The sequence below is a fragment of the Scedosporium apiospermum genome, assembly GCF_000732125.1.
Source record: "Scedosporium apiospermum strain IHEM 14462 chromosome Unknown SEQ_SAPIO_0044, whole genome shotgun sequence".
NCBI lineage: Eukaryota > Fungi > Ascomycota > Sordariomycetes > Microascales > Microascaceae > Scedosporium > Scedosporium apiospermum.
In genome coordinates this window covers 1127578-1154324 of record NW_015971745.1, presented here as the reverse complement: position 1 = coordinate 1154324, position 26747 = coordinate 1127578, and the positions used below count along the sequence as shown (strand labels likewise).

The 26747-nt window shown below is 52.7% G+C and overlaps 4 protein-coding genes and 3 pseudogenes across 4 annotated transcripts; 2 read left to right on the top strand and 5 right to left on the bottom strand.

The window, feature by feature from the left end:
* Positions 1-2872: 2872 nt before the first annotated feature.
* On the bottom strand, positions 2873-4180 carry SAPIO_CDS1155 (Replication factor C subunit 3; the record flags this gene model as incomplete). Its single annotated transcript, XM_016784499.1, has 3 exons — positions 2873-3267; positions 3332-3984; positions 4056-4180. 3 exons carry the CDS (start codon positions 4178-4180, stop codon positions 2873-2875), a joined length of 1173 nt encoding a protein of 390 aa, XP_016646054.1.
* A 767-nt stretch (positions 4181-4947) lies between these two features.
* Positions 4948-6681, bottom strand: SAPIO_CDS1154 (annotated as a pseudogene; the record flags this gene model as incomplete).
* Positions 6682-11355: 4674 nt separating this feature from the next.
* SAPIO_CDS1153 lies at positions 11356-13071 on the bottom strand (annotated as a pseudogene; the record flags this gene model as incomplete).
* A 1863-nt stretch (positions 13072-14934) lies between these two features.
* On the top strand, positions 14935-15671 carry SAPIO_CDS1152 (uncharacterized protein; the record flags this gene model as incomplete). The annotated part of the gene is made up of 2 exons (XM_016784498.1): positions 14935-15399; positions 15492-15671. The coding sequence occupies 2 exons, from the start codon at positions 14935-14937 to the stop codon at positions 15669-15671; spliced, it is 645 nt and encodes a 214-aa protein (XP_016646053.1).
* A 231-nt stretch (positions 15672-15902) lies between these two features.
* Positions 15903-17943, bottom strand: SAPIO_CDS1151 (tRNA (Adenine-N(1)-)-methyltransferase non-catalytic subunit trm6; the record flags this gene model as incomplete). Its single annotated transcript, XM_016784497.1, has 2 exons — positions 15903-17778; positions 17858-17943. 2 exons carry the CDS (start codon positions 17941-17943, stop codon positions 15903-15905), a joined length of 1962 nt encoding a protein of 653 aa, XP_016646052.1.
* A 4554-nt stretch (positions 17944-22497) lies between these two features.
* SAPIO_CDS1150 (Salicylate hydroxylase) lies at positions 22498-23968 on the bottom strand (the record flags this gene model as incomplete). Its single annotated transcript, XM_016784496.1, has 3 exons — positions 22498-22911; positions 23007-23210; positions 23285-23968. The coding sequence occupies 3 exons, from the start codon at positions 23966-23968 to the stop codon at positions 22498-22500; spliced, it is 1302 nt and encodes a 433-aa protein (XP_016646051.1).
* Positions 23969-25870: 1902 nt separating this feature from the next.
* SAPIO_CDS1149 lies at positions 25871-26191 on the top strand (annotated as a pseudogene; the record flags this gene model as incomplete).
* Positions 26192-26747: the final 556 nt, after the last annotated feature.

Here is a 26747-nt window from a genome sequence, read left to right as displayed (position 1 = left end):
GGACGCTCGCTGGGCTGGGAGGGTCTTGAGACTTCCAATAAGAAGCCTGAGGTGCTCCTCTGGGTCCGAAGTAGCGTGGATGTGGGAGAGTCCATCCAATGTTGTGCGTCCATTGCCCACTAGCAACTGATGTATCAAGATGCATTGATGTACCTGGGCTGTACATGGCCTGCCCCTGATCCTGCAATAGATACTTTTGGCAACTCGTCACTCGACCGAACATTGAATCATCGGAACAATACAAAGGTTAGACAAATAGGATTGATCTGGTTATTTCCTCGTCTTTCGTGCTCTTGTTGTCGAGAGAAAAGAGGCCGGGAATTCTCCTCTGCCTTTGTCCTTCAGCCACCGTCGAAGGTGGCTGAATCCGTCAAACCGCCAAAACCGTCCCGGCCACCAGGAACCAGCCACGGGAACTCGCCGAGCTGCAACCACGAGGTACAAAGTCGCTAATTTATGTAAGTAAGCGCTCTTGGGACGAGCGATTTGACAGCGCCCCGGTACCGTCCCCGGTACTTTTACTGGAGTTTCCAAGGCGCTGAGAAGACCTAAGACATTCCCATGGCCAATTATTCGGCCCCTGTCCCACCGCATGAGGGCTTGCACACGTGCACTCAACGCTGATGGGCTTGAATTCCGTGGCATGAATAAGGCAAGACATGCAACAAGCAAACAGTCCCCCATGTCAGACGATGGATCCATCAATTCTGATATTTCTGATATGTTATCGAGTGCCATTGCCCTTCTCGGGAGAAGATTGAGCCTTTTGGTGGTAACGAAGTAACCAGAATGGGCTAGTCACTCGAAAATGCCAGAGTGATACGAAGTACGAAATTCAGAAGCCCTTCGAACATGCTCTGCGATTGTCCCCGGTATCGACCTGACTTGACCGCCGAAAGGTCTAGTTGTACTTGCAGCAGCTTCCATCAATCATAATGGAGGAGAGGGCGGCAAAACTCGTCAGTTTCGACAAGTTGCAGCTCGTTTGACCACTAGAAGTAGGGATTTTTTCGACCTGATTCGTGGTTTGCTTCAACCCAGGCAAGGTCAGGATTCATTGAGCATGAAGCATGAACCTGCATCCTGTACGATGAGTTTCTGACCTGCACTCCGTCTCACTCCACACCCACAGTTTTCCATACGAGGCGTTTAATTTCCAAATTCCCCCGCCCGCCTTCCAAGTCCCCGTATCTGCGGCATGGGGTCCATGTCCGTGGAAAAAATCTTAACTTTCCTCTTCCCTCTTCTCTCTTTTGGTCTCTGATGTTACCGATAGCCAGCTGGATTAGCTGGATTAGGAAGTATTGCCCAGCCACACCTCCTGACAACCCCCAAATTCCCCCCAATCGAAGTTTTGTCCGTCACTAGCATCAGGTGAATGTGTGCTCGGTTTGGTGTTTGAGAGTGGCACTGTAGTATCCAAAACATTAAGACTTTACCCTAGAAGCCCGCTTATTGTTTTCTGAAGTGGAATGCAGAGCGAAATGTTGCTCCCTTCCCACCTTTCCCCTTTGATCCGATCAGCAAGCACCTCATTCTTGGAGCCGGCTACTTCGTACCCACTGGACCAGAACCTGGTCTCTGGTGCTTATCTGCCCGAGCTCCGAGTTTGCGGTTGCGGTTCCAGTGACGTGGTCTGTGATGCCCCTGCAAAGTGCAAAAGTACTTAGAGGTAGTAAGATTAATGTAAACACTAGTAAATTGTACTTCCAGAAGAACGTTCGTGTTCTATTAATGGCACAGCCCAGTTGATTCACTGTTGCTAGCCTGGGCTGATCCTGGACATGATCCTGGAAATGACCTAATTAGGTACTTCGTACGAAGTACAGTCTGTTTTCTCCCCTTTCCTTTCCTCTGCTTTGTTGGCTCGCTTGACCCCAGTCGGCACACTGAATACTTCCCACTGAACCCGCCGAATCCTGAAACTGAACATCCGAAGTATTGCCTCGAAGTTTAATACATCATGAGATGATCCAGACTTATGATCCAGGATCCAGCGCAGATAAACCTTCCAGCCAGCCCCCTATCGAAAATTTGATCTGCAATGTCAGAAAAAAACGGCTCCGTGGACCCTGTCAACGCTCCCACGTGCTGCCAAGAACCACTCTGATAGCACGCCAAAGTGACCTCAATCTCGCCCTATGATCGAGAAAGTGAGACATTTCATCATTGCCCTCGTCTTACCTTTTGCGTCTATACTCAGGAAGTTTGAACATTTGTTCTGCAGGAGCATTGAAATATGCAGAATGATATGGGCCAAGAAAAAAAAAGCGCGTAAAGTAGCAATCTCAGAGGCTGACTAGCTTTCACCGACAATCCAGCTTGGAGATGCATCGGCAAGCGATCACCAGTCAATTCTAGCCGATTCCAATTCCTGAACAAGTAACCAGAGTCGTGAGACTGGACCCTTCAAAACAGTTCAATTAAAGGGAATGCGCTATGTCCGAGTGCATACCTGTGTACATCGCGTGCGAGATTACACGCGAGCTTGGACTCGTCAAGAAGGTATCGTAACCATCCCGGCGCCGAGGCTGCTGGAAAAATGACTACGTGCCGTCGATCAATGGCTCCTGTCGCGCAAAAACCGGCGAGAACTTGGTAAGAAATATGGAGAGAAAGTCAGTTTGTCCCTCTGCGTTCGCTGCCAACCATCTCGACATCGGAATCCCGACCGGCTCATGTAAATGTATCACTTCACCCTCTTTCCGTCCACGACTCCCCCCCCCCCCCCCCCCCTTCTTTTTTTTTTTTTTTTTTTTTTCTTTTTTTTTTGTTCTAGACCATCTCACCTTCCATCAATCCCTCATCCAGAGCGACAAACATATTGTCCACCTAACTACATTCAACCGCAGCAATGCCTCCTCACCCAACGCTACCTCTGCGACAACTCAACGCCATTCCTAATCACTCCCACAACCGCCCCCGTCTGCACTCCCTCCGCCCCTCCTCCAGCAACCCTATGCTCGATATCCGCCAGCCCGCTAAGCCAATGAATCATGACCTCGGGCTTGACCTCCAGCTTCGCAATCTCCTCCGACAGCGCCGTGATGATGTCTGCGAGCGCGAGCCCTTGCGCCGTCTTGAGCGTGTTGATGGTGCTCAGGCACGACGTGACATCCGGGTTGCTTAGGAGGGTGTCGAGGATTTCGCGGATGGCGTCGGGCGCTGGGGCGGCGATGCAGTTGTATATCGTCTCGGTCGTGATGGTTTCTCGGACGATTTCGCTTTCGGGGATTTTGGGGGCGTTTTTGGGCCGTAGGGGTGTGCCTGTCACAACGAGTGCGATTAGTAAATGCTACAGAGAGGTCCTGAGGTGTAGTGCCAAACTTACTCGAAGCGTGGCAGGCTTGTAACACGTTGAGCGCCCTTCTCATATCTCCCCTACTAAGCTTCACAAGCGCATCCGTAGCCTCGGGAAGAATCTTGACGTTCTCCTCCTCGATCACCTTATCCACCAACACCTTGATATCCGCCTCCTTCAACGGACTAAACCTGAACCGCGTACACCTCGACAGTAGCGCCGGCGACAGCTTGTGCGAGTAGTTGGCGATGATGCAAAACCTCGTGTTGACCGTGTACTTCTCCATGATCCTCCTCAGCGCCATCTGCGCCGTGTTCGTCATGGCGTCCGCCTCGTCGAGGATGATGAGCTTGAACCCCGCCGCCGCACCGCCGCCGCCGGGTTTCGAAGTCGGCGCGACGGAAAAGATTTGCTTCGTCGAGGCGAAAGTCTTGATTTGTTCGCGCACGACGTCGATACCTCGGTCGTCGGAGGCGTTGAGCTCGAGGACCATCTGGCGCATGTTGTCGTGGCCGTAGATGTGGCGGGCGAGGGCGAGGATGGTGGAGGTTTTACCCGTGCCGGGGGGTCCGTAGAGGAGGAGGTGGGGGAGGCGGTTGGTTTCGATGAATTTGTTTAGGGTTGCGAGGATGTCCTGGTGGCCGGAGACGTCTGATAGGGTTGCTGGTCTGTATTTCTCGACCCTGTAATAGAAGGAGTTAGTTTGCGGGAGGCCTGGAGCAAGCTGGAATTCATTTGAATTTGATTGACGAACCATGGGAGACTGTCTTCGGCTTCGACGGGGAGATTGGCAGCGCTCCGCTTGCCTTTCGTGGACTCCGGAATGACGGACACGGCGGGGGGACCGTCCACGTCCATGTCGTCACCGTAGTCAGACATCTTCAAACTGCAGTGGGATATTGTGTGCGGTGATGGAAGCTGGGTTAGATTGCGAGAGGTTGTCGCTTTTGATGGGAAGAGCAAGAGGAATAAATAATTGATTGAAGATGGTGCTCTGTGATGGTGCTTTGCAGTAGGGAAAGTGATCGATTGATGTTCAGGGATGTCTTGGTTGAAGATGTGACAAATTTCCGTGGGGCTTTCAAGATTCCCCAAAAAGTGACGAAGTTCGAGAAGACGCGTCGAGACGTGTTTGGAAGGTGCAGCCTTAGGATCCCAGCCCATTTAGCCCTTTTCGTCAGCAGCCAATCAGAGCCAGGTTCCACTGAATCCACCTCTCATTGCAGCTTCTCAATGTCTCGATCATGCCATCAACACCGAGAGCGATAACCTCGATCCCCTCAACAATACAGCAAGATAATAATTTAAAAGTCGAAGAGACCTTCTCTGGTTCTCTATCCTCGCCTCGTCAAATTATTCAATCAGCTCGAGTCATCTGCCATGCCAAGTCGTGTACTACGGCCTATGTAGATACTCGTGGCTACATAACACCGAACCTTGGGACTGACTTCTGGTCGTTCATTATGTTCAAGCATCTCGCTATTCAAGCTCTTTATATATACGTTGAATAAATGTATGTACAAAGTCATGTCTCGTTTGATCGGTCCCATATTCTCCCCGCTCAACTCCAGCCTTGAGCCCGACTCCTGCCCATCCCTCTTAATGTCCCACCCAAGTGCAGGTCAAGCTCTCCCCGGCCCAATCCTTCAAATGTACAAAGCATTCGCGTTCTTCAGGATATAGTCATAACTCTCCGACCTAAAGTTATCATCCAAAAGCGCCGACTTATCATTAAAGAACTGCACCAGCTTCCTCCCCTCACTCCACTTGGGCCACTTGGCATACTTGGTAACGCCGACGTTGGGGTCGAGGTTATGCACAAAGTTGATGTAGTACGTGTGGATGCTCCTGCTCGCATAGTTTGGCAAAATGCCGTAAAACACCTGCAGGAGATCCGACCCGTGGAACGTGCCGAGGATGGGCGTGCCGTAGTCGTAGCTAGCGAGGTACGACCACGCCGGCACCTTGGGGTTCACCGTGGTCGCGACCTCGAGGAACACGCGGCGTGTCAGCGTGAAGACGAGATCGCCGAGGATGGCAGCAAGACGCTTGAAGCCCGGGTATAGTTCATTGAAGATGCTGGTGCGGAACGGGCTGCCCGCCGTGATGGACGCGGGGTACGTGTTGACGAGGCCTTCGAGCTGCGCCTTGCTGGCACGGTTGAAGAAGAGGTCGTTGAGGTATCCGACGAGCTTGGATGTACTAGTGATGTTGGGCTGGAAGAGCGCGAAAAGGGTACCTTCGTCCTCCTGGTCGCCGATGATCATGGGCACAGCCGCGTACTGGTTCGTCACGACGAGCATGTCGGGGCTCATGGGTAGGGTCTTGCCATCGGGCCTGGGGAGGTACTGGAGGGCGACGGAGTGGTACGAGAGGACGCCCGGCACGGAGTTAGCCGCCTGGAGGAACTTGGTGTAGTCGACACCGCGGAGGCAGGCGAGGGTGTCGCTCGCGCCCTTGCAGCCGGCCGCCGCCACGACGGTGTCGTAGGTGGCCTGGCCCTTGGGGCAGTCGACGGGATCGGCGGGTACGATGCTGCCCGAGTTCATGATGGCGCCGCGGAAGAGCTTCTTGCCGTTGTACGTGTTGTTGCCGCCGTAGAGGACCATCTGGTCGAGGACGGAGATGGCACCGGCAGACTCGCCCCAGATGGTGACCTTGTCCGGATCGCCACCGAAAGTGGAGACGTAGTCGGCAACCCACTCGAGGCCCATGCGCTGGTCGAGCAGACCGAGGTTGGCGGAGCCATCGGCGAGGACCTCCTTGCCTGGCATGAATCCGAAGGCACCCGTACGGTAGTTAACGGCAACGAAGATGAAGGGCTGGCCCATGTCGATACCAGCCTTGATGAGGCCCGTACCGTCATACATGGCCGTCGAACCGAGCTCGAAACCGCCGCCGAAGATCCAGAAGAGCACGGGAAGCTTAGAATCCTTCGTCGTGCCCTCAGGCCTCTGCACGCTAACAGTCAAGCAGTCCTCCTGGCCGTTAACGATCTTGAACAGCGGCAGCGTCAAGATGTCGCCGAGCAGGTCAAGAAACGGGTTATCGTTGTTAGTGGTGAGGAACATCTGCGGACACGACGCCGCGAGCCCCGTCGCGTCGACAGTGCCGATGTTGCTCGTGAGCTTCTGCGGGGGCTTCAGGCGCAACTGGCCCGTGGGCGGCTTGGCGAAGGGGATACCGTTGAAGGTCTCTACGGAACCGCCGCGACCCACGACGGTGGCATAGGGGAGGGTGACGGTCACCTTGGCGGCGCGGTCCTCTAGAACCCGGTCGGGCGCCGGGTGAGGGAGCGCGATGGGGAGCGCGATGGGCTCCGCTGCGGGAAGGGCCGCGGCAGCGCCGAAGAGGGACAGGAGGAGGGCAACTGGCTTCATCATGGCTGGCACAGTTCACACTGAAGGGGACGTGGAGAGAAGAAGAAGCAAGAGGGGAGAAAGAGAGCGGAGGGCTTCGTGGAGGTTTAAGAAGCGAACCAATATCCTACCCAATGCTGCAGATCGGGTGGGCCAGGGTCTTATTACGATGGGCAAGGGAAGAGGGGCGGAGTGGGGATGAGGGTATCCACGAGTCTGGAGATAAGATTGAAGACACGATGGGGAGCGGGAAGTGGGCCCCATCTTATAGTTGTAAAGATGGAGATCAACTCCAGCTTTTCATCTCCTGCTCTCAGCAACATCGTGAGGTTGCGGGGGTGCGTGTTGCGGTTTTTCCCCGCCAGCAGCCCATCTCGAACCAAAACGACCAGGCTTGGCCCTTCACCGCACATCACTCGCTTCCAGACTTCATTTTTCTTCACTCTCGGGAGCATCGGAGATGCACTACCCCGCGGTTCTTTCCCCTTTCTCGTGCCTTGCCCAATGTTTCTCACGATGGGCACATTGCTAGAGTTGGGCTTTCAAGGCTGGGGACTAACAAAGTGATGATCCCTTGTTCGGGGAAATATTAGGGTCCCAAAAAAAGAGCCGAGTGATGTCAACTGAGAACGGCCCACCTGATCAATACTGGGCTTCCGGACTTAGCGCCGATGTAATCAGGGGCGGAGGAGCTTCCTTGTTTGGCATTGGGGTGGGACGGGAACATTGAGGTGTTTCTCGACGATGAGATGGTAAAGAGCAGAAAAAGGTCAAGAAAGAAACAAAAAAGTTCAATTCTCAATGGGCTTTTCTCGGGAAGTGGGTAAGCGTGGGAGCCGGACAGGGGTCCAGGGTCTTACATCGATGCGGAAGAGGGAGCGGTTACGGTGGGGAACCGGGGGAAGAACAGCACAAACCCACACTCCACGAGCTGGGGAAGCACGTTCACTAGGTTGAAGAATGTGCGGGGGGTAACATGGACGGTAGGTATATGATGCGATGTGATGTGTGCAAAGGCATATCATCATTTCCGTTAAGGCTCAAGGCGGACAGAAATCCGGGCTTACTGAGCCCGTCCATTTTCGGATCCCTCGTTTTGCGATGAGGACTCAGAGGCTGGACCAAGGGAGCGGGGTGTGACATCGCACCTCCACCACGCCTTGGATCGTCACTCTGCTGCTTATTTCTGAGGGTCAACGACCTGCAGGCCATTTTCTTGGTCAAGATTCGGTAGAATCCAGTTTAGCGCTTGTTTGCGCTGCTGTTGCAGCTCGGAGAAATGGAGGGGCCTTTGGATATAAGAAGGATGCCTCGGCTCCGGCAGGGTTCCAAAACTTTAAACAATCTTCATGTGCTTTTCTCATTCTCACTCTCCATCTTATCGTCCTCCTCTTCGAGTTCGACCAGGCCATGCTACCCTGCTCGTCTGCAGACGGTAGCCTGAACACGCCCCCCGCCGACCCCAGATTCTGTCCTGTCCCAAGAGAAGCACGCCCCTCGTCCCGTGCTCTCCACTTCCTCGTGCTTGCTCGCTCTGTCCCGCGAATCCTCCCGCCTCGAAAACCCGGGGAAATGGAGATGCTGGACAGAGCCGATGAGAGGGAAGACGGACGAGATGCTGTTTCGAGGCATGAACGAGCGGCGGTGGGCTTAGCACCTCGCACATTCTCGAGTGATATCTCTCGCTTCTGCACGACGATGTCCTGAGAAATTTGACGTGCGCTAGCCTTGCCGGGGAGGAGGGAGAGGAGAACGAGGGGTTTAGTATCGCGTTTGTTAAACGACGGATGAAAATGGATACATGGCACGAAAAGGGCTGAGGTGAGTCCATTCCAGCCTTGACCAGGACAGCCAATATCGCCAGCATTATGGTCGATATCAATGGCATTATCAGCAAGCCGGTTTTCTGTTCCCTTTTTCCTCCAGGCAATCCAATTCATTACCTCAGATGTTGGCGTTCATGCTGGGGTCCAAAAGATTCAGTCAAACAAGTGTGGCAGAGGATGGCGGGAAATTCACGAAATGGAACCTTCCCCAGACCCCGGACCCCAGACGCAAAACGGACCGGGGCTCATCAAGATCCATAATTTTTTTTCTTTCTTCTTGATCATCAGATCCAACTGTAAGGTAGCATTGCTAACATTGCCCTCCACATTTCCCAGTCCCAGCGTTGCAATCCATGCCCCGGACCACCTGGACTGCGACCTCCACTTGACCGCCTCAATGACGAATGGGCCATGCCGGCTTTTGTCCCCACTTTCGACTCTGAGCTTGAAGATCTCATTATTCCGCTGAGGAAAGAAACGGCAAGAAAAGGCTTTAGCCGTTCCTATTGTTAGGTCAAAGGTCGCCTGAACTACGCTACGGCTTCACTATCGTCGAGTTGCGACAAGCCATCAAGGCTTCGGGAGGACTTCCGAGTTAGGGCAGCTGCCCCGGTTCCGAGTACGCGGACCTGAGAGATTTCCAGCAACCCGACGACTGTCAATGACGGGACGGGTGGTAGTTAGCATGGCCGTCTTTGGTGCTGCAGGGTCAGGATGGGCAGATTTTTTTTTGTTTTTCCTTACTAACTCTGGGGGATTCTGGAGATTCCGAGCCCTTGGGAAGAGATCAAAGCTTTCGAGATGGGAAAGGGTATGCATGGGTCTCTGCAATTGACGCGGCAGTTAATTTTTGGCGTTTATGCAATCAATATTTCCCTCCCTCTCGTTCTGGATTCTCTGGATTTATTAATAAGATAAAGCTATGCGCCACTGTGCAGTGTAGAGGGCTCGAATCGAACTATCGATCAGTATCCGTGGATCTGAGAGCAGCTCAGGCACAGCACACACTACTTCATACACTAGCTCCAAACTACGATCCGATATCTGAGCAGATCAACACGCCAAACTGAGGCATCGATGATCCATCTCGTATTACCATCTCGGCCGAATTTCCTTGCTATGGCCATTGCCTTTGTAGTCTTTATCAAAAAGTCAAAACAGTTGGAGTGGTCAATCTTCATCTCATTTGGACACTGAAACGATATTCTCACCCTCCATGGACGAGGATATCTTGATCTGCGCCGGACGCGCCACGGCTCTCGGGCCTATGTCGAAGCAACACGAACCACATTCTCCATCTTGCATCTGCTAACAAACCTACGAAGTACGCTGCAGTGTTCCTGAATACGCGTATTCGCAGATGCTGATACTCTCATCAACTTGGGGTGCACATCCTCTCCCCCGCAGATCCTACCTCCCTCCACGAGATCATTCGCAAGACTAACCGCAAAAAGAGAACCAACTCGAGAGCTTGGTGCCTTGCCTGAACCCACTCCCGTTCCAGCTCCAGGGCTGCCCAGGCACAGGACCAACCCCAGAACAAGAACTGCAAAGCCTCTCTCTTCTAGTGGGATCTCCCCCACCTTTTCGGCGATAAGTCCCTGATTCGACCATGTGGCCGACGATGATCGACGCGCTTCCCATCGCTGACCAATTCCCGACTTTCCCGAGCTTGCACACCTCACACCTCACTTACGATATCTCTCGACCAAGAGCGTAAAATCAATACTTGGTGGTTGGATGCTGGATCTTAGCAGGTGCCATTAATCCCTCTTCTCCATCGGCACATACTTGACATTCTGACCCCGCGCTTGGCATCCATAGACAGAAAAGATGTGGTCTGAAGCAATCACGAATCCTCGCACAGCAAAAGCTCTCCGCACCCTGCACCGCTATTTCTGAAATACTACGGTTACTGTTGTCTTGAAGCTCACGATGTTCGTAATTCAATCAACTCAGTTCAAGATCGTGGCTAAGCATCGACTTCCCCTCTTTTTGCTGCCCTACTGCTACTCCATGACTATTCGTCCTACCCTCCCGAACTCGGCCGACTTCCATCTTGGGGAAGGCAAATGGAGGAAGTTGCTCGATGTCATCCGAATCGCATGTTCGTATCACGTTCGTATTTCGAGTGATCCAGTGTGATTGTAAGCTCGGCAGAGTTTCATCCCTTTTGGTTCGGGAGGTAATACTCATCATCCGAACGAGACCGAGACGAGATCGTGGCTGCCTGCAAGGAGACCTCTTCGGCCTGAGAGACGCTCAGCCCATATGCAGGCTGCAAACATTCACGGAGAATTAGTACACAGAGAAAGAAATTAGGGAAACTTGCATTGGCGGTCAAAATATATTCACGAGCTAGCAAAAGTCCTCGTTTCAAACAGTCCGCCCTCCCGAAATCAAGCCGCCATCGGTCCATCAGTCCATCATTTCCACTTCCATAACCATCCGTGAAGCCATTGATCTTGACTTTCCGTCTACCCTTTGCGCCGTTACCTCGTAAACCTCGCTAGCCAGACTACCTCGTAAGAGAAATCAAGTCGAAAAACCAGAAGCCAAAAGCAAAAGCCACCCATCTACCCTGTGCTCCATATCCGCCGTCCCCTTCCAAGCCGTTCCAATACTAGAAATGCTCCCCTAACATGCCATTTGTACATCTGCCTTGGCTTCTGCCGACACAGAGCCCATGCAAAATATGCCCATGGTATAGAAGAGTTACAGCCCCTGGAGGCAAGAAATCGATCATAGAGGCCGTGATTAGGGGAAAAAAAAATATGAACAGTAGAAGAGAATCCGAATCCCGATACGCCGACCGAATGCAGAAGAGAAATGGTAACGAGAAAAAGAAAAGAAACAGCTAGAGAAATGACTACATCACCACTTCAACCTGGTTGCTGCTTAATCGCCTCCTCTTGCCATTTCTCTGCGGCTCGGGGAATTCCTCCTCGAAGTTTCCATTAAAGAACGAAGGGCGATCCCGTCTCCGCTTCGTCTCTACTGGGGGCTCTTCCTGGGCCTCCTCGGCCTCAAGCTCCTCCTCAAACTTCTGCCTTTCCCACGTCTCGGGATCATCAACATCAAAGGAACCCACAACCTCCTCGCCAAGAGCCTGGCCCAAGCGCTCCCGAAGGCCGATGATGGGCCACGTAGGCACCTTGGTCACCTCAATGTTCAAGTCGGGACGCAACGCAGTCTGACCGTCGTCTGTCTTCTGAGGGAAGGCCTTGTGAGGGTAGTGGAACTGGCGGAGGTAGTCGGCCGTAAACGTGGCCGTGTAAATGACAAACTCGGCCTTGGCGTTGTCGGTGCTGATGAGCCGCACCGTGACGTCACGGAACTCCGGCGTATAATTGACGAGTGGCGCGATGCCGCCCCGGACCACGTACGGCGTTACGGTGTGGGGATAGATGTGATCCTGCGCCATGGCGAGCAGCACGGCGACTAGGTGGGGGTCGTAGTCGGCGTTTGCGGGGATGAGAAGCTTGGACCGTAGCTTTTGTAACCGGGACACTGGCTCGTTCGGGGTTCTACCCGGACCGAGAGCAATTCGGTAAATACTGGCTCGGATTGAAGAGAGCTGCTTCCGACCAATGTATGCAAGCATAGGCTTTCCGCAATGCGCGGGGACATCTGTCGCACCAGCGGGCGGTGCGCCGCTTGACTTGGCGGGTTGGGTAGACTCCGTTTGGAAAGACTCTAGTCCATCGGAATATTGGCTTTCCACCGGGAGCTCGGGGTAAGGCCACCTCCAAAGGCATTGGACGCGGATCGCATCTCTGTGCACGCGACTACCGAACCATAGCCGCATCTCTGGGCAGGCCTCTCCTCTAGATGTTGGGAAGATACTGTCGGGGTAAAGTCGGGACATGACTTCCCGGATAGAAAAGATGCTGTAGAAAGGCTGGGATGAGTCGGAAAACATGGCCGAGAGCTCCTTGCAGAGAATATACGCAGCTGCGGCAAGTTTCCGCCGGGGATCCCGCGTGGCGTTGGGATCGGGAGAAGGGGATACGATCTTGGGGCGATCTATCCACTTGACGTTGAGCGCGGAGTTGTGCTTATCGGTCCACGCGATGGGTCGGATGAAGAGGGCGACGCCGGAGTTCTCATGCATGATGTCGTACAGAGATCCTTGCTCGACGAGGGTGTAATGGTGGCGCCTCGATCTCTTATTGGCGCGCTGGCTGGGAGACGTTGAATGCGCGGATTGAGACGAGTTTGCGGCGCATGTCGTTTGTGCTGGAGCCGACTGGTGAGGCGAGGGAGGAGCATTAGGCGGGAGATCGTCTATCGCAGGGAATTCGGTTGGCGCGTCCGAAGTCTCAACAACAGCTTCCTCTATTGTCGAGTCGGGCTGGGCCGTATCTTCCGACGCATCGTCGTTGTCAGCGTTCATTTGGGTGTTGGAAGATTCGGTCGCGATGCTGCGAGGAATGATTGGCGACTCTGCAGCTGGAGAGTCAACGTTGTCCGCGGCTGCTTCGGTGAATTCTGTCGTATCTTGCGCGCTGGTGTCGCTGGAGGCTTGGGCTCGTATCGCGCCGGAATCCTTCTCTCTGAAGGTTGTGTGATCATCCTCAACCATGGTGGGCACCATAACAAGGCTCCGGATCTGACCGAAGACACTGCTATAGTGGAAGACTGAACTAGATTCGATAATTGACGCGTTAGCGCTTAGCACAGAATCCCCGTTTCTGTAGAAGGACGGGGAAAGATGAATTAAATTGAATCATGGGCCGGGGCGTCGAGCTTGAGGGACGGATTACCACCGGGCTGGGGAGCTGGGAAGAGTGAGGCGAAAGGGGTGGTATTTGATGACGATCTGAGGAGTGTGTCACTCCTTCCTGTTTATCAGGTACAATTAGGGCAGGCGCAGATCACAAACTTGATGTTCCACGCCTCGTCACAGAGGGGACGCGAGAAGGTGCGACTCAGACTTCCAGGTCGCGACCAATATTTTGCAGGAGGCAATCGCGATGGCTAGTGGAATCGGGCTTTCTTACTCTAACGCCAACATCGGGTTGTTGGGGCGAGCTTGGGTTGAGGAGAAGGGTTTGTTGTTGGCGGCGGTGCTCAGTTGTGTAACTGTAACAGCCTCGTTGTTGCGCCGGTTTTGTCTCAGAGTCAGGGCGAAAAGCACTGGACGAATTCGACTGAGGACAAACGAGTCGAATAAAGAGACAGCGGAGAGAGAAAAATCCAAGCGCGGCTTTGCTTGTCAAAAGAAATCTTGGTATGGACCAAAATCGAAAATGTGAGTGAAAGAACCCCTTTGGTGAAGAGGTCGCGACCGACACAGGGTTCTAGGACGGTGAACAAAGCAGAGCGCGTCAGTGGGGTTTCATTGTTTGGGGGGGAATCAACAAATCACACACAGCACAGACTTGACCTACTCAGAAAACAAAATTTGATTGATTGATGCGAGGGGTTTCACCGTGACCTGGAACGTAATTCACGCCCGAACACTGGACTCGCTGAGCTGTTTCGCTCGGTGAACAGATGGACGCAGGAACGATGCAATGTTTAATGAGAGGAAAAGGAGAATCGGGGAGATCGAAGATGAAACGTCCTTATAACTACTCGAGCAGGAATATCAGGAATCCATAAGGTTTCAATGTTCTTTTAGGTTATTATGCCCTTTGGGGAGCGGGGGGCGTGCGACTACGAAGAAAGTGAGCAGGACATGAGAGCATGAGCGTTATTGGCAGCCACTGCGAGAGACGATGAACGCAGTTGCCTCTCCAGCTACCAATCTCGTACGAAGAATGGAGCCTCCGGACCCTCTTTCCTTCTCTTCTGCCCACCCTCCTTACTCGAGGAAGGGGTGGATGGGAATGTCCACGCCCTTGGCGCGACCATCAAGGCCCCAACCGTGACACGGGTACCCCAAAACTTTGCGCGACCAGACCACGAAGTCAGCTGCTCTTTCCTCCGTGAGATCGCGATGTATCCGGGCTCTAGGCACCAATCGGTTACATTCGGAGCGATTGGTCCGTACAGATACTAATCTAGTTTACGTATTTATTATTACCTCAAGTACCATGTATACCCTCCCTTTTCAGCCTGAATGGGGCTGTGGCGATCCTCCTGACTCAACTTGGTGGATGAAAAGGGTGGCTTGCTAGGTATTTCCATCCTCACGTGACCTTGCTTTCTCCTGTGGCAAGGGTGGCGGGGCACCAACGGGATCTGTGGCTTGCCTAGACCTCCGAGCTTGGCAGTTGCGCTGCTGCCCCACCACTCCTCATACTGCTCCGCATCGTCAATCGCCAATTCGTCATTGCCTGGAAGACAGTTCTGTCCCGCCATTCGAAGAGGAGGGAGATCTCCCACACCGGTATAACCAAAAAAACCGCCGTTCTAGGGCTCCCTAAACATCAAAGGCCCCCCACCATGCCGGTCAGCCGCCCTTCTCCCTAACCTCGAAGCTCTTCCTCGAAGCTCTCCTATGCACCTCATCCTTGATCCTCCCCCTAGCTCCCTACTCGTTGACCCTGCTGACCCAAGTCGCAAACAGGCCTACAACTCCATCTTCAACGCCGACCCCAACCCTCCCCGTCTAATAGGCAACTTCCCCCTCCTCCCCCTGCGCACCAAGACCCGCGGCCCAGCCTACACCCTCCCCATCCCCTCCCCGCCGCTCCCCGCCTCCGAGTCCCCCGACCCGGACAGCGAATCCTACGACATCCTCGACGAGGTCCTCGCCGTCTTCCGCGCCAACACCTTCTTCCGCAACTTCGAGATCCAGGGTGCCGCCGACCGTCTGCTCGTGTACGGCATTTGGTTCGTTAGTGATTGCCTGACCAAGATTAAGCCGACGGCGTCGGTGAGGGAGGCGACGAAGGATGTTATGAATTTGGCGCTGGATCTTAATTTTGCTATTCCGGGTGATCCTGGTTGGCCTTTGAATCAGGTAGGTTAGGGCTGGGGGCTATATCTAGGAGGATGAGGATTCTTTTTTTTTCTTCTCTCGACACGTTGGGGGCTAACAGGACCACCTGATAGATGTATGAGCCTCCTAGGGACCGACAGGATGCTGAACTGCTACGTCAGTACTTGTCCCAAGTTCGACAGGAACTGGCGACGAGGTTACTTGCGAGGGTGTATGAGGATGGCGGTGATGGACGACCTAGCAAGTGGTGGCTGAGCTTTACCAAGAGGAAGTTTATGGGCAAGTCTCTATAGACGGGTAGAAAGAAACAAAATATCTAGTAGCAAAAGGAGTGCGGGGTACCGAGGAGTTCTGCTGTCACGAATGGGCATAACAACACATTTTCAGTTGGACTCCGGATGTCTTTCTTTTCGCCTTAATCATTGACTACGTGCAGAAGTCATGCTCCGGGCCATTGTGCCTTTTATCTATCATAATGCCATGATGAGCCGTGACGCAAACAATCACGTTGATTCACTGTAGAATCAACCCTCCGCCGACGTCGGCGTCGCTACCGCAGCGGTAGTCTTCCTCCTCTTATGCCTCCCCCTGGCCTCCACTCTCCCTACAGCAGGCAACGCCTTCCACGCCGTAAATATGTACCCTTCCGAACCTCCACGACTCGTCATGTGCGGATGCGTCCGACCGGGAAGCACCTGCCACTGCCTCACCCTACTCGTCTGCACGGTAGTCCCCAACAACAAGCCGGGGTTGATGGGGAAATCCTCTGAACCAGGCCATCTCTCCAGTTCCTCGGGCGTCTGGCCCTCCGCCTCGGGAGGTGGATCCGTAGCCCAAGCCGCTCGCCGCGCTACGCTGAAGCAATCCGCAAGCTGCGTGAGCGGCTCCACACTTTGGGAGTAAATGGCGATGGGCGCTCCGGGGGCCAACAGTGGAAGGGTATGTCTGAGAAGAGATATGGGGTCGAGGGTGGAGGCCGTCACGAGGCCGGAGAAGCCGCCAGCGCGGGTCGAGTCGACGATAAACCGGGTGCGGGCCCAGCGTCTGCGCTTTCGGTGGTATACACCCCTGCGGTTGCCCTTCCACGTCTGCAGCTCGTCGGGGGAGACGGCGGGAGGTTCCGTGGCGTATATGGCGTCCTTGTCGGGCTCGAGAAGCTGGAGCCAGTTGAGCCAGAGGAGATTCGTGTGGAGGGGGTGGGAGGCGAAGGGAGGGTTGGGGGCGGCGAAGTTGAAGTCGTAGTATTTGAGGAAGGAGAGGTTAGGTTGGCTGTTGGAGTGGATGAGAGTCATGGTATTGCAGCCCGCATAGGGAATTTCTAGATCGTCACGATCGTAGGGACGGGGCCGAGACTTCTCGGCCTTCCTTTTTGTTTCTGCAGATTCCTTGCTCGCCTCCGCCTCCGCGTTGAGTTCCGTAGGTGCTGTTTCGGTTTCTGGGATCTTCTGCTCGCCGGCAAGCTCAGCACCGTCTGCTTCCGGCTTGCTGACCTCGATCGCATCGGCCATGGCCGTATCCACATCCGCCGGCGCATTCTCCTCTCTATTCTGGTTTGTGTTGGTCTGCTGGGTCGAGTTGTTCTCTGCCGAATCTGCCTTGGCCTGCCGTTGCTGTTGTATCTTCTTTGTGGGTCGATGAGGATGTAATATTCCCATCCGCTCTGCCATGGCAGCCACAAGTAGACCTCCTGTATCATCAACTACAAGCCACCTTCCACCCGTGAGCTCGGGAGCCTTCATACCACTCGGAAGTCCCGCCTTCTCCGCAGTAATAACCTCTGGCTCATCCGCGGCAGCACAGTGGATATTCGCCCAGCAGCCTAAAAGGGCCAGCATCTCTTCCCTCAGCTCCAGAATCTTCATGCCATCTCTATCCTCCAGGAGCCAACGCGTAAGTAGCGGGGTATCGAGCGGTAAGACCTCGAAGCGCCGGATATATTTTTTCGTCTTGAGCAGCTTGTATTTCTCGAGCGAGTAAGCCGTCTTCTCGTCGAGCGCCGTATGGGACGATAAAAGTTTCGCGATAAGGTCCTTTCCAGCTGACGTTCCGTCGCGCTTCAGCGCCTCAATCTCATCCGCCGTCAGCGTCTGCCGCACAACCTTGTCCGTCGAAGCAGATGCCGCGAGCGCGGCCGCATCATCTTGGGCTACGATACTAGCGGCCAGGGCAATCGCGGCGTTGGCTTCCTCCTCGTCGAGTTCGCCGTCAGCGCCGTTCTCGGGGGCATCCTTCGACTTTACGTCTGCGAGGATATCGGCGCGGAGCTCGTGGGCGGGCACGATTCGCAGGCGGCAAAAGGTTTCGTCGGGGCGTTTGTCTTGGACTTCGTAGGTGAGGTGGTAGGGTCGGTCGATGACGAGGTTACTTGGAAATGAGCCGTATTTCCCTAGGGAAATGATACTAAAGTAATTGAAAGAGTCAGCGATACTTGGTTCAGAAGGGCGCAGGGAACCGTAGAGAGAGGAGGACTTGATCGTACGTGTTGGGGATAACTTGGATGACCTTGACGGCACCCGAGGGCAGCTTGAAGCCAGCCCACTCATTGGAAAGAACGACAGACCCCATTGTGTGCGGCCTCGAGGCTACGCCGGGAATAGCACAATTGGCGGTCGGGATGAAGAATTCTTGCAGGGTGTCGAGAGATGATTGAAGCAAAATGACAATGTTGAGCTTGCCGATTTTTTTTTTCTTTGAGAGGCGGCAGAAAATGCGGCAGAAAATCCCAGTGAAGCGACCCCACGGTCAGACTTTGACCGCCCGCCTGCCCCACCACTTCAGACCCATGCTGCATACCAACCTTAAATCGGTCCCCTTGAAATCGATCTGAAAATCTTCAGAAGTTCAAAATAAAGGGGCAACCCAATAGAAGGCATAATTTGTGTCGTAAAAAAAATGCCAAACAGAGGCAGCTGCGTCTTGACCACCCTCCTTGGATAGATCCCTAACAGCATCTATCAAACTCTAGTTAAGACATTCTCCTTGCAAGTCTCGCATACCACAATGTCAAGAAAGAGTGAGAAGCTAGAAGAAACTGGGAGGAGCTCAGAATGATATACAGTTTGAGGTTGCCCTTCGAAGATAATATGAAGTAAACGCACCTGCATCTTGAAGGCATGTAAGAGAACGACTGCTCACTGCTCACGCAAGGTTCTGCAGTGCTGCATCAGCCAGGCCTGGCGGTATTCGTCGAAGACAATACCTCAACCCCCCCCTTCAGCAAGACCAAACTAGAAAGCCTACATGTAGCGTCGACAAATACATTACAAGGCTCTTTTCTTCGAACTCGACCATTGATTTCCACTTCTAACTGTTCAATGCGTTTTCACGAGCAAGTCCGGTTCAGATACAAGGCAAGTTTCCACGTTGCGCTACCACGCAATCAGCAAGGTCTAATGGTCTAGTTGGTTAGGACGTCGGATTCTGATACAATATCGAGAGTTCCGTAAGCCCAGGTTCGAATCCTGGTTAGACCTAGTAAACCTACTTCCTTACTTTTTGCGTCCCTGGCTCATTCTTCGGGTTTTAATTATTATTATTTTTATCTTGACTCCTTATTTATCGAATCATTCTATTTTTTTTTTTTTTTTTTTTTTAATCCACATTGGGAAACCCCCGTTAGAAATGCACAAATGTAGGAAGGTTCGTCGCCGAATCTTGCCGTTATCAGTCAGTCGGCCACTGATGGAGGCGGGAGGAACGTAATCATGGCGCAAAAGAACCCCACCTCGGACGCAAATATATCCGTCAACTTTATGAGAGTCGAAACGGTCCGGTCACCGTCACTAGTCTGTTAGACACCTACCTCGTCGTGGTGAGTAACGCCACATCTCCTGCGATAGAGGTTTCCAAATTGATGGCTTGACGTGAGAGCCCGCGTGGCGGTATTGAGTTTAACTATTGCCAACAAGACGGGTCGGGTCAAGCGCGGTCGGTATCCTCAGTTCTGTAACATCAACTACGACATGGATTCTGCTATGCCTCTGTATAATGTTTTGCTGCGTTCTTTTGTGAGCTGTTCCGACTTGCCAGTTCAATAGATGTTCCGGGGGAATAGCCCACCTTTCCTCACGATCAATATTGGCTGTGACCATCACAGGATGATAGACATGGCATGGGGCGCTACACCACGAAGTGGTTTACACTACTTCGTAGCAGGCGATTAGTTAGCGTTTGATGCACCCCACAACCCGCTATCCGAGAAATGCGGGGGGTTATCAATGGCAATTCGGCTTCGGGGACGGTTTACATCCTTCGGCTCCTCTTGACAGTCCTCTCCGGCATCGCCTTACGTCTCTAAAACCAATGCCCTGCATTTCTTTTGTCGCTTCGCCTACTTCACTGACGTACATGCGCCGTATATCGTTTCCCCCCATTCTTTTTTTGATTTTTAACCCTTAGCCCAGCTCGGGAGGATGGAGGACCAGCCCTCAACGCCCGCGTTGCCGACGCCTTCTTCCGAAAGCCAGAGGGGAGTAAGACGGAGTCAAGGCCGGCGTCGCAGAATTCAGACTGCCTGCAAGAGCTGCCAAGACCGCAAGACGAGATGCGATGGCCGCCGGCCGGCCTGCTCAACGTGTCATAGGCGCGGAGTCGCAATAGATTGTGTTTACGATGATCATACCGCTTCCATCAGGTAACCTGGCCACAGCTGCCCTCTTCTATCTACATGGCGAGCGACCCGCTCTGACATCCAATTCCCGAAGCTACCTCTCGACTATTGAACAACGACTTCAGAGACTTGAGCAAAGTCGGCATAGTATGAGTTCTTGTATTCCCTAAGGCTAAGACACACAACGTCACGTTGATTTCGTGCAATGCACATTGACATTTTTATTAGTTTCAGGGGAGCATTCTCGAAGCCCGAAAAGTGGGCGCCTTCGAAATACTCGCCACCCGAACTTTACGTCCCTCGACGACTCACATCCGCCTTCCGATCTGCTGGCCTCACCATCTGCTGAACATTCACCATCCGTAAGCTGTAACACCGATGAGGTCGATGGGTTGGCGACTATTTCGTCCATTGAAGAGAGTGAATGCTTGTACGGAGCATCCTCGACAATCGCATTCGTGAAATTTTACCACCACGAAGCGCATCGGAAACGTGCAGTAGCCTTAGACGTCGCTGCTTCTCGGGTTAGAGGTGGGCCAGGGCATCTGCTTGGGAGCAGCCAACAACCCAATGCCCTTCCGGAGGCTATTCGCGACAAGGATCCCTTGGCCTGGGTCTTTCCCCCGCGGAAGACCGCCGACGACTTAATCCAGTGTTTCTGGGAGTATTTGCACCCAGTCTTTCCGGTCTTGCATCAGACATCCTTTATGAAAAGATACGAACTCCTGTGGCATGCGAGGGGAGATGACGCAGACGACGATCCCACGGCGGAGGTAGACGAGACCATCTTCGTCTCGACTCTAAATATTGTTTTTGCCCTTGGGTGCAAGTTCAGCAAGTCCGTACCCGCCACGCAGAGAGCGTCTCTCGCCCATAGCTTTTATCAGCGGTCGAGAGCGATTTACCGTTTTGAAATGCTTGACTCCATGTCGCTTCCGTTGGTGCAAATGCTGCTCTTGACTGGCGTCTACCTGCAGTCCACTCATCAAGCAAACCGCTGTTGGAATGTCGTTGGCCTCGCAATTCGCGTCGCGCAGACCCTGGGCTTACATGTCGACTTGTCTGAACCCCGACCACAGAGCCAAATAAGACGAGAGATGAGGCGCAGAATCTGGCATACATGCCTGGCGTTGGATAAGTAAGAAACCTCCTCGCCATCTAACTGGGTGGAAGGGAAGAGGAAATTCTAAATATCTCACAGGCTGCTCAGCATGACGTTTGGAAGGCCGGCCATGATATCCACCACATGGAATGTTCCCTTTCCATCTTTAATCGACGACGAATACTTACGCACCGAAGGGGAAGGGAATCAGCCTCCAGATACACCTTCAAGACTAGGGTTGTGTACCTGGTCTTCCAAATTGTTTCTTATTTTAGACGACATCCTGTTGCGCCTTTACGCTCCGCATCCACAGAACAACGTCGATGCTATGTCCGAAGCTGAGTGTAGTGTGGAAGAAATCATATCGGACGTTATGACCTTGAATCGACGCCTCGAACAATTTCTTGAGTCAATTCCAACGTATTTACGTATCGCGAGCGAACCGGAATCACGAGATGGATGGATGCCGAGCGTCAAAATCCAACAACAGGTTCTGCACTGCAGGTAAGATTTCGGTTCCGTCGAGCAAAGTAACTAATATGCCAACTTGGTGGACTAGATATCTATATACTCGCGTGCTTTTACTACGGCCACTATTGCTTCTGGCAACCAAATTTCCGTCGAAATTCATATCGCCGTCCTCTGCCGAAGGCTTTGAAACTCTCGACACGGGCTTGGTTAAACGGTTCTGTACTCTTTGCGTTACTACAGCATTTCGTCTAGTCGACGCTATTCACCAGAACTTAGACACTAGTTACACAAGTTCAGGATGGCATTCCGTATATTGTACAAGCTCCTCTCTAGACCGAAGCGATGCTAGCCATTCACTAACGAGTTCAATAGTTACGTTTGCTTCTGCCATCGTTCTTTTAGCTGCTCAGATCTGTCCGGCTGTGGATGCTGAAACTGTTCGCTGTTCCTTTGACGTGTCGTGGAATCGTTGTCTCTTCATCCTGGAGCATTACAAGGACGAGATTCAAGCAGCTGAGCGTGCTATCCCAGCGCTAAAAGAGTTTAGAAGTCGCATGAACCTTGAAGGGAGACAAGGCAAGACTCATCCTCCTGGGTCCATCCTGCTATGTGTTCTCGGCCCTGACAGACAAACCGTTTTATAGGCATGCCCGATTCGGCCCAGGTGAACTCATCGCCGACTACCCAAACGCTACACCAAACAACATCTACGGACTTGATAGGACTCGACCTATTGGGTGGAGAGTCTGCTCTTGGGATATGGCTCAACCAAGACGTCCCTCATAACTTCGACTGGCTGGAGCTCCAATAATAGGAAATCTTCGCTTGCCATGTTCTACATCCACGTGTCGCATATAGGTTCACCTCGATATAACACAACTTGGACCCTATTCTGATCGTCTTAAATGTGATATGAAAACGAGCCCTGTGTGGTCTTCTAAGCCAGGTTCCTTTTGAGGTACTCCCTTGCTTGCTCGCAGGCCTCATGAATATCCAAACTAGAGATGATACCCATCCTTTCGTTGATTTCCTCCTCAATCTTTTTGAAATCTCTGCCAACTCCCGTGGCTCGCCACTCGTAACAATCCCCTATCCGTCTGCTGCTCTGGACCAGCCACTGACACCTCTCTCTTCGAGCCGCATCGAATGCTGCAAACACAGCCTCCAGATCTGTGGGATTTCTGACGTGTTCGTCTTTGAGTAGTTCCGCCAGAACAGCGGTATCCTCGATGCAGAATCCAGCTCCGGCACCGTGATGTGGCGATGTGGCATGAGCGGCGTCTCCTGAGATGCAGACGCGGCCTTTATAAAAGGTCGGGACAGGGTAATCTCCCAGATCAAAAATTGCCCACTATATAATTCATACCGGATCAGCCCCTGCGCTCTCTGCAATCACGTCTGTGACTGGCTAGGGCAGAAAACGGAAGACAAAGGGTTGGGACATACCACAGTAGGCTCTTCTTCGGTGAGCTCAATGATCCTGGTGACGGCTTTACCAAAGCCCGCAAAATCGCGAAGCGCAGCCTCCCGGCTGGAGGGCTTGGTGTTTCTGTCGTAATCCCAATTATCGGAGGTTGTACGGAATGCCACGACGTTCAACTTCGTACCATGGGCGATAGGGAAGGTAAGTACGTGACCATCCGGGCCCATCTTGAAGAAGTTAGCATCGTCTCTGACATCCAGACCAAGACTCTGGGCTGGGGATACGGCGCTATGCAACTCACATGCATGCATGCATTCCGCGCTCTCTCCTCGCCTAGGGCCTCAATGGCCTTTTCCATCGACAGCAAGCCGCGATATGCGTATTTGTAACTGTAAGATGGATGTGCCGACGGGTGGGAGGCTCCAACAACAATCTCTCGGACCCGAGATTTAATCCCATCACATCCAATAACAGCATCAGCGGACGCACTGCTGCCATCTGCGAATGTCATAACCACCTTGCCGTCGACTCCCTCGCTGATGTCCTTGAGTTCCTTCCCGAAAACAGCAGTACTCTCGGGGATGAGCTTGGCCAACTCGTCCAAGAAGTGGGCCCGATGAACACCATTTTGGCCGAGATCAGTGTAGATGGAGAAGACTGGCTCTTGGTTTTCATCGTTGGTACCGTCGACGTAGTCAAACCAGACCTTTTGCTTCGAGGGCCAACCGTTGCGGGTGCAGACTCTCTCGAAGGCATCGAATATACCTTGGTGGCAACATTTCATCGCCTGTATCGCATTTGGGCTGAAGGACACACCGGCGCCGATCTCCTGGAACCGTGGTGCCCTCTCGTATATTTTAAACGGGATGTTCCGCTGATAGAGAGCGATTGCGAGAGTTAAACCGGCAATTCCGCCACCCACGATAGCGATCTCGAAATCTTTAGACGAGCGTTTCTGTGTGTTGTCCTGTTGGCGAGCCATCATGGCGGTCACTGATGAATGAATGTGAACAGTACGTTCTGCTGAGATAGAAAACTTGAACGGCTCTTTACTTTTTTAATGTGATAAATGTGATGAGCGTAGTTTCCATTATTTATTTATACTGATCTCGATGGACGGGACTTGTGCCATGATCGGGGAGGTAATATCCAGTCGCAATCACTCCCCGAGGATAGAAAGCGTGGTTAATAGACGCCTTCAACACCGAGGACGCCAGCTCCACGCCTCAGATAGATTTCATCTCCGAACCCTCTGCCACTTTTCGGGGTGATGGGTTGGGAGGAGACGTTAGTGCCGAGCATCTCGAAGCTTACAAACCCCGCAATGTAGAGTGGTCGGGGAGATAGCCGGAGTTCGGTACACTGCTTCTGGAAACGACTTGGAAAGTGTATCGGGGAGATATTCGGAGCTGGAGATCAAATCTGACAGTCTGCCTGTTGGTCTTGCCACTGTCCGGGCACTGGCCTCGGCACTCCCTTTATCCAACGGGACATTGTTAAATTCGGGACCAACACAGATCCCAAGAACATCTTAACCTTAACATTTGCCCTATCCCAAACCTTTCGTTTTGATAGTGCAGTTCTTTCCACCACATCAAGGCGGTTTCACCACTCGGCTTAATATCGCGTACAAAGGGGCATTTTATCCAAGGGCGAATGCAGTTGCAATCTGCGTGGGGTTGTAGAGCTGGGATGCCTGTCTATTCGAGTCCGGGGCTGATGATTCCCGTTGCCACCAGTGCGCCGAGCTGTTTCGTTCTGGAGCGAGATGCTATATCAATAACGCTACTGCACCCTATCATCCAACCTGCGAGTCACCTTGGGAGTTGGGACCCCGACCCGAGATTTTGCTGACTGAGTCCTGTTGGCCGTAAAGGTGGTTGATGCTATCGTCATATAACTCGCAGCTGCTGGCCGGCTCGAGGGTAGGGGGACACTATTTCTCGCAGTCTCTATCATGTACGAGATAGCCACACCAGCTGTCCTATCGCCCGGAAGGTGGCGGCATCATTTTGGGGGTCAACAAACCAAACATAGCTCTTTGCGGTGCTATGAATATGGGATGTCGGGGTGTTTATCCTCTTTCCTTTCTCTCCGGTTTTACGTCTGGTGGCGATATCACATCTTTTGTCGGGGCAAGGGAGTGCCCCGTCGCCTTGGTTGTCATAGATTTCACTTTGGAAGAAATTATTTACCGCAGACCGCTTCTCGGGGGACTCGACTCGGATAGTTGCGGTTCGCGGAATGGGATTCCGCCCACTTCCGAGCGTGATTTCGAGGACCCGCGGACTTTCCGCCGCCGTGGAGGTCCCGAGATGGAGATGTCCCCTCCTACCTAGAGTCATGAAAAAAAAAGGAAAATAATGAAGCAGATGTTATGATGGAGTATATTCTTTCCCAGAGGCTTCGTTTCGATGGGATTTGATTGCCTCACTCACTTCGACAATGGGAACAATATCTGTGTTCCAACTTTTGTAGACAACGACCAAATTCGGCTCTAAGAAGCCGGGGGTTAGGCGGTTCATCCGATCAGCACCAGAACCTGTCTGGAAATTCCGATGACGCTAGCCGGCGCCAGCCATTGTCTGGTACGTGCTACGTTGAAAGTTCCGAACACAACGTCACAGGGTTAGTGGATCGATCACCTCCGCATTAACCCCGACCTGAGGACTTTCAATGTCTGTCCAACTTAAAGCCCCAACTTCAACGATTACCCCATAAACCACAAGCACCTTGCCCTCTAAGCTTGTCTCACTACCAACTCGCAAACGCCGCCATCACCACCATCTGTTTCACTATAGGAAAGACCCTATATTTCTACAGTATAAGCTATACATCTATTTCGACTCAATCCAGTCAGCACAAGAGCAGACAACTACCTGAAGCCATGTCCACTCAACCCATCAACCGCGTCACCCTTTTCAAAATCCCTTCCGAGGAAGACCGGAATCGCCTTATCGAAATCTACCGCACGATGCCCACTCGAGCCGTTAAGGACGGAAAGCCATACATCCTATCTGCAACTGTTGGGCCGACGTTCGACGATGCACGAAACCAGGGCTACACGCTCGCCGCGTACACCACGTTCGCAACGGAAGAGGATATGAAGTATTATGACGACCAATGCGCCGCTCACGCCTCGCTTAGAGACTTCGCTAGGACAATTCACCAGGGGGTTATGATGGTGTACTTTCAGAATGCACTGTAATTACGGCTACTGGAAAATAGGATCTGATAAGGGAGAAAATGTATATATTCATATTAGACTGAGTTGAGTCTCAGTCCAGGTGCTCTCGCTCCGCTTTTAATAGCGAATCCAATCCCCTTATTATAAATTCCCGTTGTTATATCCACCTCGTGCGTTATTGCTCCTATTTTCAACTTGAAGTCCCAGACAACTCAATGGTTGGATAATAAAGGTCCATGTTACAGTCGAGTGTTCACTTGCATAATTAGTCTGCATAACTTTGGCATCAAGCATTATAATCCCGAGACTCTGTTGATATCAGTATATTTTGACGCGACCTGTAATCCATATCGCTATAGTTTGTTCACATTGATTCCCTTCTGGATGGCTAGCTCACTAGAGTTCTCCTTCCGTTGTTTGAACCTACCCGAAGGGGTCTGGAATGGGAGCCGCATACCTTAGCATAATGGACATGAGGTATCCCCAATCTCAACCTCGAGTCTAGTATCTGATATTGCTGTGGCGTGGGCGCTATCTGCACATTGGAAGCTGCGTCCCGTACACTGCTTGATTTCGT